Source organism: Artemia franciscana, chromosome 1 (assembly GCF_032884065.1).
Source record: "Artemia franciscana chromosome 1, ASM3288406v1, whole genome shotgun sequence".
NCBI classification, from domain to species: Eukaryota; Metazoa; Arthropoda; class Branchiopoda; order Anostraca; family Artemiidae; genus Artemia; species Artemia franciscana.
This window is the reverse complement of record NC_088863.1, coordinates 64,050,829-64,065,781: the sequence shown is the minus strand read 5'-3', so window position 1 is coordinate 64,065,781 and position 14,953 is coordinate 64,050,829. Positions and strand designations below refer to the sequence as shown.

General features: G+C 35.8%; 1 protein-coding gene across 2 annotated transcripts in view; it reads right to left on the bottom strand.

Moving 5' to 3' along the window:
- LOC136032810 (nuclear hormone receptor FTZ-F1-like) overlaps positions 1 to 14,953 on the bottom strand; it is a 114,139-nt gene that overhangs the window by 32,967 nt on the left and 66,219 nt on the right. For both annotated transcript variants that reach the window (XM_065713220.1, XM_065713211.1), the window contains one exon: positions 11,540 to 12,198. In XM_065713220.1, the coding sequence (XP_065569292.1) occupies positions 11,540 to 12,198 (659 nt within the window). The remainder of the gene's footprint in view (positions 1 to 11,539; positions 12,199 to 14,953) is intronic.

The following is a 14,953-nucleotide window of genomic DNA, read 5'->3' as shown; positions in this document are numbered from 1 at the left end:
ATTATGGCTTACATATATTCAAGATTTTTTTTTTACAATATATTCAAGGATTATGACAATGCAATAACAATCGGAAAAAAAACGAAAGAGCGAATTGAAACCTAAAAATGTAAAAATACAATGAATGAAGATATGCAACCTAAAAAAAACAGAAGTTACACTGAACAATAAAACTAAACTTAAGGCGAAGAGAAATAACTTAAAAAAGGGTAGTGTTGCCACCTCTCAGGCAAAATATAATATCACATCCTAAAATCGTCAAAAATATATCACGTCAAAAACACGAGCACCGATCAAACTTCAGGAATTCTTCACTTCGACAATGGCCTATATTGAAAGCCAATTTAGTTTAAAAGTTCATTACACAATATGTTTCATCAGTGAATATTTCTTCTTCTTTTTTTTTGGGGGGGGGGTTCTTTTTTTGAACATTCCTTTTTAGGAAACTCCGCACAAAATGGGTATAATATTTGTTACCTAAAAAAAAACATTTTAAGAAGTTTCCTTTATTTCCACTTCAATTGAGAATATTACAAGTAATCTTCTGAACTATTCAATGAATAACAAAGCCAAAAGTAAAATAAACAGAAGTTGAAATAAATAAGAATGAGTTTATTGTCCCTTTAGACGTCCTTAACCTAAAATGTCATTTGTTTTCTTATTCTAATTGAAAAGATGATTTTGGCAAGAAGAAAAAAACACATCAAAGTTTGAGTTTTAATTTTTAAAAAAACTTTTTTATTCCTTTTAAATTCTTTCACTCCCTTTTAAATGTATTAACAAATAAATATCCCAATCAGATATTTCAATTTAAGAAATCCAAAAAAAAAATCGTAAACCGTAAGTAACGCTGTTGACTTTGGAAGCCGGTGAATTCTCCCTCCCCCCCGTGGAAAATTGTCCCCAGAATGTAATATTCATATAGAGCCAGTATGTATATCATTGGGAAATGTCAACCTCCTCCCCACAGTCCTCAGGGCAAGGGCTGTAAGTTAGACAATGCTCGTTTCCTGTTGATATATAGTATACATTATTGAGAAAGGGCTGCTTACCCACCAATCACTTTCTACCTTTAAAAATGGCACTAGAACTTTTAATTTCCAATCAAAATAGTCCCTTTAAAAGTTTCAATTATATTACTAGCTATTATAGAGCGGTGCTGCCTATGATATTGCTGACATACCATTTTGAAAACTTGTACGCATACAGTTTTTTCGTTTAAGTGAAAATTCCCCTAAACGTTCCCTAAAAGTTTCACCTTATTACCCTTAGCGTCATTAGTTACAGTAGCTGTTGTGGTAGTATTAACAGTATACAAATGGTGCCTTCTGGCTGGTTCAAAATCCGCAACAACTTACCCTTAAAAGTCTAACATAATAAGAAGCCGTTCTTGAGATATTGCTTTGTCATTTTTTTGAAAACCTCGATGCTCATAGTTCATTTTGATTTAATTCAACATCCGCTTAAATATTCCCTAAATATTAAGAACTTATTCAACAAAACTATAAGATCTGGTCCAAAATGTTATTTACAATCCAATATTTGAATTCTCAAGCAGCCAACTGAAAAAGCGGGAAGCTACCAACAAACTTAGAACTATTGTTAGATTGTTACAGTATTGTAACAATACTTAGAAGTATTGTTACATACACTTTAACAGTAGTAAATAACTTACAATTTCCCTTCTAATGAACATCTGGGATTATACAGGGGGAATATGAGAAGGATTTTCCCGATGGGAATACACCTAGATCCGTTGACTTCTATGGTGTCATAACGGTGTGACACTATAATTGTCTGATCGGACACTTTCGATTCGTATGGCATCTTGGTCCACACAAGTTTCGGGTTCACTTTGCATTTACAATAATCGCTGTTATTTTTAGGTCTAAAATGTGATTTAACTAATTTCTGTCCATTTTATGCTTTATCTTTTCCAAACAGTTCGTGGTAAAGAACTGTGGTAAGGAGCGACCCGACTCAATAGTAACCGAAACTCTAAAAAACGGAATTTAGATACCAATAGTTAGATAAAAAGAATTGCATTTTAATGCTGATTTTAAACATATAAGTTTTATCAAGTTTCGTCTCACCGATCAACAGTTACGGGCCTGAGAATGTTTGTCTTATTTTAGAAAATAGGGGGAAACACCCCTAAAAGTCACAGAATCTCAACGAAAATCACACTATCAGATTCAACGTATCAAAGAACAAGGAAGTTTCAAGAACAAGAAAGTTTCAAGGTCCTGTCTACAAAAATGTGAAATTTGTATTTTTTGCCATAAGACAGATTACGAATGCGTCTTTATTTTATTTTTTTCCAGGGGTGATTGTAGCGACCCAATGGTCACTACAATCCACTAGGATGTGCAATCAACTAGGACCCAGTAGTCCTAGAACGTCGCGAGAGGGCTCGTTCTAACGGATATTAAAAGTTCTAATGTCTTTTTTATGTGGACAAAAAATTGGAGGGCACCTAGACCCCCTTCCACGCCATTTTTTTCCCAGTCACTGGATCAAAATTTTGAGATAGCCATTCTGTTCAGCTTAGTCGAAAACCTGATAGCTATGTCTTTGGGGACGACTTAATCCTCTGCAGTCCCCAGGGGAGGAACTGCAAGTTACATTCTTTGACTACTTTTTACATATAGTAATGGTTATTGTGAAGTGATGGAGGGGGGAGGGGGTTACGTGGGAGGATCTTTCCATGGAGGAATTTTCGATGAGGGAAGAGAATTCCCATGAAGGGTGCACAGGATTTTCTAGCATTATTTAAAAAAAAAACAATGAGAATTTTTTTTTTTTAACTGGAAGTAATGAACAGCATTAAAACTTAGAAACGAACATAAAATATTACGTATATAAGAGGGTTCGTCTCATCAACAATACTTTGCTCTTTACACTAAAATATTTTAAGCAATTTCAACTATTTATTCTACAGCGTTTGTTATTCAGGGATCATTCTTAAAGATTTGGGACAAAATTCAAGCTTTAGTGTAAAGAGCGAGGTATTGACGAAGGGGGCGAACCCCTTCATATACGTAATAAAAATACATAAATATAGAAGTTCGCTACGTAAGTTAATTCGTAATGTACGTATGTTTATTACTAACAAAAACGTTAGTAAAAAAATCTAGTTGCATTTTTAAGCAACAAAAAATTGGAGGGCAACTAGGCCTCATCCCCCTCCTTTTCTTATCATCCGATCAAAACTATGAGAAAACCATTTAGCAAAAAAAAATAATTAATATGCAAACTTCGTTTTATTTATTCATGTGCGGTGAGCCAAAATCAAAACATGCATTAATTCAAAGACGTTCAGAAACTAAATTTTGAAAAAAGTTCTATTTTAACTGCAAGTAAGGAGCGACATTAAACTTAAAACGAACAAAAATTATTCCGTATATGAAAGGGGATGGGACTAGACCATTCATACACTTACAAACAAATACAGAAGCTTGAAAATCTCTAATTTGTCCAACATTTAACAAATTCAGGGATTTATAACAAGCACTAGTTTCACGGACCTCTTTAACATATTTACCAGTAGGCCTAATTCTAGTCACTTTATTCTCAAGAACTTGCACTCGCTCATAATTAATAAAACAATTGCTACTCCAGATAAAACAACCATAAGCTATATACGGGTAAATTAATGAATAATAAAGTGCAAGAAGAATCTTCTGTGGCCAGAAATGTTTAAAACGTCGAAGCAGGCCTACATCATGGGTAATCTTAGCAGAAATAGCTTCACTATGATTGCTCAAGGACAGATGACAATCCACTATGAATTGTGACTACTTGCGAATGTGATTCCTACTATTTGTGACTGCGACTACTTGTGACTGTGAGTATTTGCAAATACTTTGACAACTACTGCTACTACTTGCGACTGCGATTGCAATTTCGTGTGGCTACTAATGACTGTAATTGTGACTACTAGCATATGCAACTACTTACGACTGCGACTAATAGTGAGAGCAACTGATTCATATTGTGATTAACGGTACCTGCGACTGAGAATGAGGTTACTTACGAAAAGAATTCTAGGCAGGGCTATAAAGCTTCAATGTTTTGTTTATTCATCATTTTCCCCAAAAGAGACATCATATGAAAGGGGTAGTCACAGAAATTCCAGTGGGGGAAGGGGCTCTTTAGGGTGGACGTTCAAATATTTGGTACCTTTTTTAAGAGTAAAAAATGATTGGGGGAATATGAGCAACCCTACTTCGGCCTTCAGAAGTAACCCTCCCCCAAAAATCATCCGATAAAATTTGAGACCACTATTTTATTCATAATAGTCTGAAGGTCAATTAAATATGCCTCTGAGATATGACCCCACCCTCCAGCCATCAAGACATGTATTGATGTCAGAAGATGTTAAAGGAGGATGTTCAAGAGGTCAAGTGATCAAGAGGAGAACCATTTTCATCACATGCCCTTTTTCACTCCCGTCCACCAAAAACTTCTAATAAACACTTGAAAAAACTATTTTGTTCAAAATTTGTAGGATTCCCCTTAAATCCATTCATGCCACATCTTCACATACCATTTAACGACGAACTGATTTTCGTTTGCCCATAGACAGATGGCCAAAAAGGTTGGCAATCTGTCTTCATCCATCCGCAAAATTTGTCCGAGTCATTTCAAACCTTCTCTCGTAATGGCCCTCTAAAGCAGGATAGAGCCACTTTATTGCACAGCTTACTGTTCAAAGCACAAAGATTCAAACGGGTACTACAACATTTCATAGAACTAAGCAATTCCTCCAGAAAACATCTACCCTCCTTTGTCTTCTAAGGCACCCACATTTTGGAGCCATGCTTGACCACTGTCATTACACTAGCTTCCAATATTCTAATCTTGTTTCAACGACTAATCTTCCTATTCTCCCAAACTTTTTTCAAAAGCGATAAACCCCACTCGGTATTGGCTATTCTACTTTCAACATCTTAACTGCATCCACAGTCTATGCCAATAATTTTATTTACGTAAGTGAAGCTATTCACTCGATTGACCTTCTCGTTATCTGACATCACCTCTTACCCTTCATTCATACTTAATTTAAGCGACTTAGTTTTCTCAGCATAAATTTTTAGACCTTTTCTGGCACCATGAACCCTCAAAACCACCAAAAATAATCGTTTTGCTAACATGTTCATTTAGGGAACTCAAATCATCAGCATAATCAAATCTGAGGAGATTTCAACCTTCCCGTTTGATTTCATGCTCTTTCAAGCCTTTTCCATGATCTCTAGGATAAAGTCAATCAAAGTAGTCCGTATAACTTGGATAGAATGCAGCACTGATTAACCCCTGATTCAGTACAAAACCAGCAACTAACCTTATTTCCTACATCAACCGCAGAAACGTTGTTCTTGTATTTCTATTTATCTGGTAAACCATACAAGGATAGAACCTTTACTAAGTCTCGTCTATAGACTAAATCAAATGCTTGCTAACAACCTATAAAATAGAGGGTTAAAAAGGTCCCATGAATAAGGTAACTCAGGCACTTCTCTATTATCAATCTGAGTGAAAACCTAGTCGACAAGTCCTTTTCCCCTTCCTAAAACTGCACTGTTTTTCTCTTAAACGTATATCTACAGAAACTCCGAGGGTAAAAGTATAATCATACTAAGTCATTTACATAAAAAAGAATGCCTCTATAACTGCCACACTCTTATCACCTTATTATAAACGAGTTCTTTTTTTTTCAAAATTAGCAAGGTACTTCCTCTTTTTCAAAAAGTATTCACACAATCTTCAATAAGTTATCTAAAAAATTCACAGCCACTATTAAAAAAAATATAATAATAACAATAAAAGTACCAAACTGTCAGTACCTGAGGTCTCAATATTTCTTAATCCTCCTGGTGCTGTCTCTAACTATTTTTCGAAAATAAATCTTCCTTGACTGCCAAATCATCACAAACCTTTCGATTTATTTTCGGTATCATTTCCTATAACTTAATCATGTTTTTTCACAATCTCTGAAGTTCTATCCATCCCTATTTAACTCTCTCCTTCTCATTACACTTGGCAAAACAATGTTTTACTATTATGCCGTCTGGCTGCATATTCTAGATCTTTACGATTTTATCCTTGGCCTCCACTACAAACCTCCTCAATTAATATTTCAATGCTTTATCTGCTTTCTATAAATTTCTCTCATTCTCATGATTTATCACCCAAAAACTTCTTATACAAACCCCTCCTGTTTCCTACCAAGTTTAAACCGCTTTCACAAATATTCCTAGTTCTGTTTCTGACTTTTATTCCTAAGACCAGCATGTGCAGCTCCACAAATATTTTTTTTTATAAAATTATTCCATCTTTCTTCTATGTTGTGCTTCTATACTCTCCAGCTTTATATTCAACTGTTCCTGTAAAATTTTCCTCAAATTCTCATCCTGGAGTCTACCTACAACAAAACTTCCCAGAACTCTTACTAAGTTTTGCTTTAAATTAACCCAATACACTACTAGATTGTGATCTTTACTTTTAACATCAATAGCAGCACGCTTATACTCTAGTATCTTGAGTCTATGCTGCCCGTCTTCAATTTACGATCACATCAATAATGTTGGCCGTCTATCTTTTATTTAGTACGATTTCAACTTGATTGCAATTTTATGGCCATATATTGTAGGTCTATTGGTTATAATTATATTGTTATACCTACAAAATTGCAACAGTCTTTAACTGTTGTTATTTTCTTTTCCCACATCAAATTTACCTAGGGCAGAATACTAGGAATTGAAATTCTCTGATAAAAAATACTACGTTTCTGACTAAGATCCTGTCATGACCGTAGGCAACGTCTTGTCTAGGGGATGACAGCCGATTCTGCGACTGAGGGGAGGGGGGAGTTATAAATGCTTCCCGAGATCCTTTGAATATAGGTCTTTAGAAACTCTGCATTTCACTAAAACTCGGCCTTAAGCACTTTCCATGTTCTACTTTTCCCGCAATACTAATTTATATAATATAAATTAGTATTGTTTATATAATAATATAAATTAGTTTATATAAATTAGTATCGTTTATTTATATAGTAAACCCACTATCCTGCTTCCAATTTCTAGAAAAATATAAACGCCAGGAAAGCGATTTGACATAAACCACATTACGGTTAGATAACAGCTTCTAAGAATTAAATTCAAAGCTTAAAATTGGGCAATATTAAATATTAAAATTAGTAAAGGGGAGACCAGCCCGCGAGCAATGCAGCCGACGTTTAGCCAAAGCAAACGATCTTAATATAAAAACTAATGGGGATTTCCGGTGGATTATAAAAGCTCTGACAGATGGCAGTGTAAGTTTTTATATGTTTGACGTTGGTTAATACTTGTACCAAAAATATCAGGTTTGATCATGGTTTATAGTGATTAAATCTGGAATTTTGTTCAATTTTCGCCTGAAGGCCTAATCCTAATAACTAATGCTAGAAAAGCCATAAACTCGCGTTGTATTTTCTTATTATTTGCCTGTCTTTTGGCAGCTTCCAAGACAAGCCATCTTCACTGGTTTGCTGCTAGCATTTTTTTATCCCACGGAATGGCGAATCCCCACTTTCAGCTAAAGTACCCGGGGTAGGTTCGTGGGCTATACTTGTAAAAGCTCTGTAAATAGCATATTTTAAGGTTTAAGGCAAACTCAAAACTTGATTAATTGTGGTGTTGTTTAACCCTGTCAGACCGGTAGATGAACTGAAATGTTTTTTCCTGTTAAATTTCATTTGAGATAAAATGCTTTAAAGTAAAACAGAGGAGAGAAAAAAAGGCGGCTGGGATCCACAAGAAACGAAAACGGCAGTTTATTCTGTCTTAGTCGATAAAAAGTCAAATTGATTCTCTGCAAGGGCCATGAGTGTTCCTAGAGAAACGTTGCAAGGCTACGTGAAAGTAGTTGAGAAGCTGAATATCCCTCTACGATGTCTGAACCTGAGTTTCTTTACATCCTGTTACAACACAGTACAAATATTTACAGAGGAACAAGAAAAAAGACTAAAAACTGCCTGCAGAAGCACAATGCTACCATTCTGGACGAAAATAGTAACACGCTGAAAAGTGACCCAAATGCCGTGTGGAATTTCCTTAAAAGTAAAAAAAGAAGTGACTGCAACAGTCCCAGCCTCTGGCCCACAGAAGAACAGTGGAATAGTTATTACAAGTTAAACTTAGCAGCACCCGATGCTCAGGTTGTGTCGAAATATGAAGATAACCTTGATCTCTTGATAAGTGAAGCATCGCCTTCACTCGGGTTTGTGGTAACTGTTTCTGATGTTCGGGCGGCGATAGTTAAAGCAAAGAAGAAGTTAACGCGAGGCATTGACCAAGTTTGTGGCATGCACTTAGCTCATGGCAGCCAAAGGGTCCTTGAGCATCTCACTCTGTTATGCCAGATTATTTTCACTGACAGTTTAGTGCAATATTTCTTTTAAAGGAAAAGACCCTGCTCAATGCGGCTCTCACCGCCCCATAACAGTTGCCCCAGTTCTTTGCAAAAATTTTGAGCTTTTTTTTTTATTGAAGAGTTATGTAGAGTTTGTGAAAGCACAGATAACCAATTTGGTTTTAAACAATCTGTTAGTAGGGAACACGTTTACCATATCATTAGTAATGTACTTTTAGAGTGTGACCAGACAGGGGAAAGGGTTATAGCATCTAGTCATGATGTACGCCGAGCGTTTGATTCTGGCGTCCAAGCTCAGATACTGTCGTGTGCGCTGAAACGTAGCCTTGACAGATCAATCGTCCTACCATTTCCGAAATTTGTGTAAAAAATTGAAGGTTTGAAATAGCGTCCCGACGATTGATGGTCCACAAATTTCGGCTGTAGTAGTTCCTGTAGAAAAAGGTATACGGCAAGGGGCAGTTCCCCCCCCCCTTTACAATAATAGTGTTATAGAATCACAAAAAGATGTTGGGATGGGTCTTGTGTTCGGAGGAATATATATATCACTGTCAAATTATGCCAATGATATACGGAATTTAAGCCGTTCTTTTGGGATGATAGAGAAGAACGTCGATGTTCTAAGCAACGCTTATTCCGAAATAGACATGTCTTTTAACGAAAGTAAGAGCGAAACTGTTGTTTTCAACCGTCAAAACTCAGATGAAATTCCTGATATCCGACTTGGAAATTGTGTCGTGAGGCCAGCGCCTAGTTTAGTTTACCTTGGGCTCCCAATTGGTTGTCATGTGAATCCTGCAAGATCACTGCTAGTTTACATTTGAACAGCAAGATCCGCAAATCTTATAGTCTACTCATATCTGTCAAGAAAAATTAAAATAGACATATCAGAGCAAGAATTTTCGATGCGCTGGTGCAGCCATACGTTATTGGTCTTTCCCCGTTTTGGGCTCTATTAACCAATCGGAATAAGCGTACCATCCGGTCATGTTTTTATCGTTTCTGTAAGTGTCAGGCATAATGCCTACCACATCTAATGAAGCACTTACCAGAGAAGTTTCTATGCTAAGTGCAAGTCCTGCTCCACATTTAGACTCCTTCTTTACCACAGACCCCGAAACGGACGCAGCAGAGGTTCTGTCTCTAAATGAGGAGTTAAGGTCACCGGATGATTCATTAAAAGTGATCGTCCATGCAAACCCCTTTCCAAAAGGCTCGACACAAAAAATTAAAAAAAAAGAAAAGAAAAAGCAAAAGCAAAAAAAATTAAAATAAATAAGCGCAGAAGTGCTCACTGACACCCCAGTGAAAGAACGCATTACTGCTCGGATAAAAACTTTATCTGCCAAGAAAACCTTAGTCCTGGGAAGGAAGAAAGTTAGAGAAGTGAAAAACCTAAAAAGCAAAAGGAAAGTTTTTCGTAACAAGAGTTGCAGTTGGAGTGACGATTCTGATATAGATGAGCATGAATACAACAACTTTTCAGATTCCACTATGGATGTCAAAGACTCTACCAGCACAAGTTCCGATTTGACACTGAGAAAATCACTTCTGGATTCTGGTTGATCTGAAGAGCAAGAAAGGTAATCATGTTCACTACACTACAATCATCAAAGAAGTAGCAACAGAATAATTTTCACTTCTGAAGCAGACTGGGTGAGAGACTTTGCACTAACTCAAGAGGCGGATATTGTCTTAAAGACAGAAGTTTAATGAAACCATTGACAGGTGGAACTTCAAAATAAGCGGAACGGCTTACTTTTCGTATTGATCAGTCAATTCATAATTTAAAATTATTTCTCTTTGGTTTCTGTTTTTAACCTTACTGAGATCCATTTTATATATTTTTTTATATACAGACCATATTTATTCATAGTTTTATAGCTGAAGGACGAGTTTAGCGTTTCCCTGGCCACTTTTTTATTTCTTTTGTCAGGTGGCCGATCATAAACCAGAGACGGCCAAACCAGTGCCGGGATGACCCAGGTTTGGTGCTTTTGACCACTTGGATAGAGGGGCATCCAGGTGAAAAAGTGATGAAGTATTTCTAGTTGTCTGCTTCAAGGATTGTAATGAATGAGCTACCTTTACTTTGGCATACTCAGCAACTTCTTATTGCTTATCAATTCCTGAGGAATTAAAAAAATCAAAACCTGTCGATCGTGGGTCAGTCCCCCATCTACATATTGGACCACAAATCAATATTGAATATTAAAACACAACTATCGATGTCTGAAACAATATTTGGAAATTTTTTTTTCCTTCTTTTTCAACCATCTACCAGTGAACATCCAAAAGAAAATTCCAAGATACGAAAAGTTCTCGTTAATACCTTGTATCAATTTAAAGTTCTAGGGGGGTAGGGGGGTAGCTGCCCCTACTTCCATACGCCCATGGATCCTGTGTATTTGTCCCTGTAACTTTAAATAAAATTCATCCAAATCACTACTATCTCCATCGGTTGGTTTTATTATAGGTAGAATTTTCGTATTACCAACCTTACCTTATTCTAGAATTTTATTACTGCTTTACTACAAAGACAGATTTAAAAGTTTCTTTATCGATTGTCATCTTTTCTCCCTACCTATGCATCCCGTCCCTTTTGTTTTAGTAAATAAACACTTGCATCACCGTATTTCATTTTCATTACTTTTGGGATTCGAGTTTCTGAAACTCCTAACAAGTCCAGTTCAAAGCATCTATATTTTTCAATCAGAAAGCCAATGCGATAGTTGTTGTTTAACCTTGTAAAGTTTCAAGTCGCAATTTTCTATATCATTAACTTATTGAAATTACTCTGTCCCCGGGAAAAGCAATGGGTCGGTCCCACCAGTTATGCATGAAGCAAAATAGGCAGAAGAAAGGCATTAAGCTGGCTGTCTTAAGCTCATTATACTGCAAAAAGCCCAGATAGAAATAATATCGCAATAGAAAGGCTCAAAGAGAGATGCCGATACTCAGAAGCTGTTAATTGTCTGCTTTTAATTTACTCAAGAAAAAAATATTCACCAGTTCTAACCACAAAGAAAAACTAGTTTTACATTAGTGGCTTCTTTTGCAGTTCGAACTTGGCGGTTTAATTTGTCACTTTAAGATAACGAAAACTAGGTAGGATATTTACCTTTAGTTCTTTAAAGAAAGCAGAGTTACGGGCCCAGTCGACTTGGGTAAACAGACTTTGATCTAAAACTTTACACAGAAGCTCAAATAAATCGACCTCACATTGATTATATGTTTGATTTTGAAGTAATCCAAAGAGTGCTGACTGCCACTCTTTATCATCCAAGCTTTGAACTAGATCACTTAATATTGGTGGCATTTTACCACTGGACACTGTATTATTGAGAGACGACGATTCACTGTTTAACAAGGATTCAAACTGGTATGCCTTCGGTGACATTGCTTGGGGGATACTTACTCCATTAGAGGAGATTGTCCATAATTTTTCAGACTGTAAGTTTCCAAAACCAAGAGATGTGTTAATCTGAGAGTTAGGACTTGAATCAGGGGAGGAAGTTAAGCTAGAAACCTGTTGGATTTGAATGTCATGTTTCACTGTTTCTTGAAACGTTCCTGTCGCTGCAGAATATGTTAATGCAATTTCAGCACCGGTGATTTGATGACCCCCTGGATAAATTACACCGTTCGCAGGGGGTGTCGGGGTTTCACCAGGTGAACAAAACTGTCTCTCTCGGACAATTTGCATTTTTCTAGCACGGTCTCTCTTGTACATAGGGCCAAATTTGTTCCTTCCACCTCGCATTCTATCGGCGCGAACGGCTAAAAAAAAGATGACAATAAAAATGAATCATAATTACTGGTAAGCTAATTATGTTTACATGCATACAAGTGAAACTAAAAAATCAAGAAAATGAAAAAAAAAATACAGTTATCGACGAAAACCAAGAAAAAGGCAATTTATAAAATAAAGAATAGAAACTAACCAACCAAATCAAAAATAGAAAGAACATTATTTGCACACGAAGAAAGGGGGATGGGGGACAAAATATATACACCATAAAGTTATTCCTATACACAGTTTTGCATTTGGAAACTAGCGTAAATTTAACAAAGACTAGGCCTTCTGAATTAAAAAGGAATAGACATAAACAAATATGAAAAACAAAGTCGTTCAACTAAATTTTCTACCCTGTCCATGAGCTTTCAAGAGCACGTTGTCCTAGAGGCGTACCAGGAATAAAAAAATAAATAAATTATTAACTAGTAATAAAGAAAAATTAATTATATCAGAAATATTGACACTGAAAATTTATATATATATATATATATATATATATATATATATATATATATATATATATATATATATATATATATATATATATATAGTGTATAGCTGAGGTGCTTCTGGATAACGACGAGAAATAATGAGGATGATTCTTAGAGGTTATATTTATCTCTGATTAAATAAACAAAAACTGATTATCACAAAAAAAGTAAAGAGCCACATTAAAGCTTAAGAAAAAACGAACAGGAATTATTCAGTACATGACGTGAGGTGCAACCTTCTCAACCTACCGCTCTTCACGCTAAAGTTTGACTTTTTGTTCAAATTCGGAAAGAATCCCTAAACGCATTTTATATATATATATATATATATATATATATATATATATATATATATATATATATATATATATATATATATATATATATATATATATATATATATATATATATATATATACATTTATATATATATATATATATGTATATATATATATATATATATATATATATATATATATATATATATATATATATATATATATATATATATATATATATATATATATATATATATATGCATAAAGTAATCGAAAAATGGTCAATATTCGTAAAGTATTGCTTCGCGAATGTTTTTCATCCCTGAAAAAATGACCCCATTAAATATCTATTGGGAGTGTGGGGATTGGGATAAAGAAAATAGTAAAAAGGGTCATCATTTTCATGGCTTTAAAGGTAGATTTTTAGAAAAAAGGCTTGTTTTATAGGAATGTTTTCCATTGACACCCATAGGTGGGTGGCTTACTAACTTATTTGTGTCCCTTACATCCTCACGAGTCACGTCTGGGTCATCTCCTTAACACTTTGACCAATCAGCAGCTTGAGGAATGTGCGTTCATCCTCTTGTTTTAAAATTTGCAGGTCATTGCCAAAGTTGTTTCACCCTCTCCTCATTGGTCTGCCAGGTAGGTGGCAGTCGAGCACTCTACATTCGCAAACAACTTTTGGCAGTCGCAACTGCTCCATCCAGTGGACGTAACCAGGATACCTAAGTTGTTGTAGTCGCATCCTCTGGATTATTGTTTTTTCCTTCATTTGTTCTCGAAGATCTTGTTTAGAGACTCTGTCAATCTACGTTCTACAGATTATACGACAAGTGCATTTCGTTTCGAATGCCAAAGTTTTTCGCCCGTCGTCCAGTTTCAGAGTACACATCCCGGAGGCGTAAAGAGTATCAGGAACAATTAAGGACTTGAAAAGATGTAGCTTCAGCTGCCATGATAGATGTTAATTCTTAGACAGTGAGAGGAACCTCTTGAAGCTTGCACTTTCTAGAGCAAGTCTTCTTTTATATCGTCAGTGAAACTGTTGTCTGATTTTAGAAAACACCCTCGGTATGCTAACTGGGCGACCCACTCAACAGCTTCGACGTTTACAATAACATGGGAAGGGCTGAGGAATCTAGTTGCAAGCAAGACTTTTGTCTTCCTTGGTTTAATAGAAATACCGAAGTTGTTCACTGTGGATTCAAGTTCATAAGCTTGAGCTCGTAAATTAGGTACAGTTTCAGCTAGCTTATCGAAGCAGGGTAGCGACATCCATCAGAAAAAAGAAGACGCTGAACATTATATATGGAACACCCATGGTAGCACTCGCCAACCCTACTTTTCCAGTATTTGCCAACCACTAATTATCCTGTCGAGGATCATAACGCTCTTCCCTTTTCTGCCTCTGTGCCGGTAGGCATGTGAATGCAAACTTTTATGCTACATGGCAAAACATTGACGCAATGAAAGATGCGCTCCTCCAGTACTAATTAATTTTTAGAGGCATTCCTTCCGAATCAGAAGTTTTCAAAGAAAAGAAGAGAGTCTAAGGAAAGCAGAAATACAATTTCAAACCTCAACCCACTCAACCATAATTCAAACATCAAACCATAATTCAAACCTCAAACCACCAGAAATTATTATCAATGTATAAATGCAATCCAAACCGAACGAAATTCAAAATAAATAATCACACCCAATATAAAGACAACAGATGCTGATACTGAAGAATAAATTAATAATAAAACGAGTGCAAAATTAAAATGAATAATCAAGTCACACTCAAAACGAAGAAAAGAATAAGAGCTTTCTAAAGGAAACTATGAAAACAAGAATGCTGAATCACGAATAGCTGAATCTTTCAGGAAAAAACAAGAGCTAAGAGCTCATATGGCAAATTTGGCGAGGTCGGAAGAGCCAAGAGCGAAGAGGTCATATGGTATGAGCTCTAGCAAAATTCT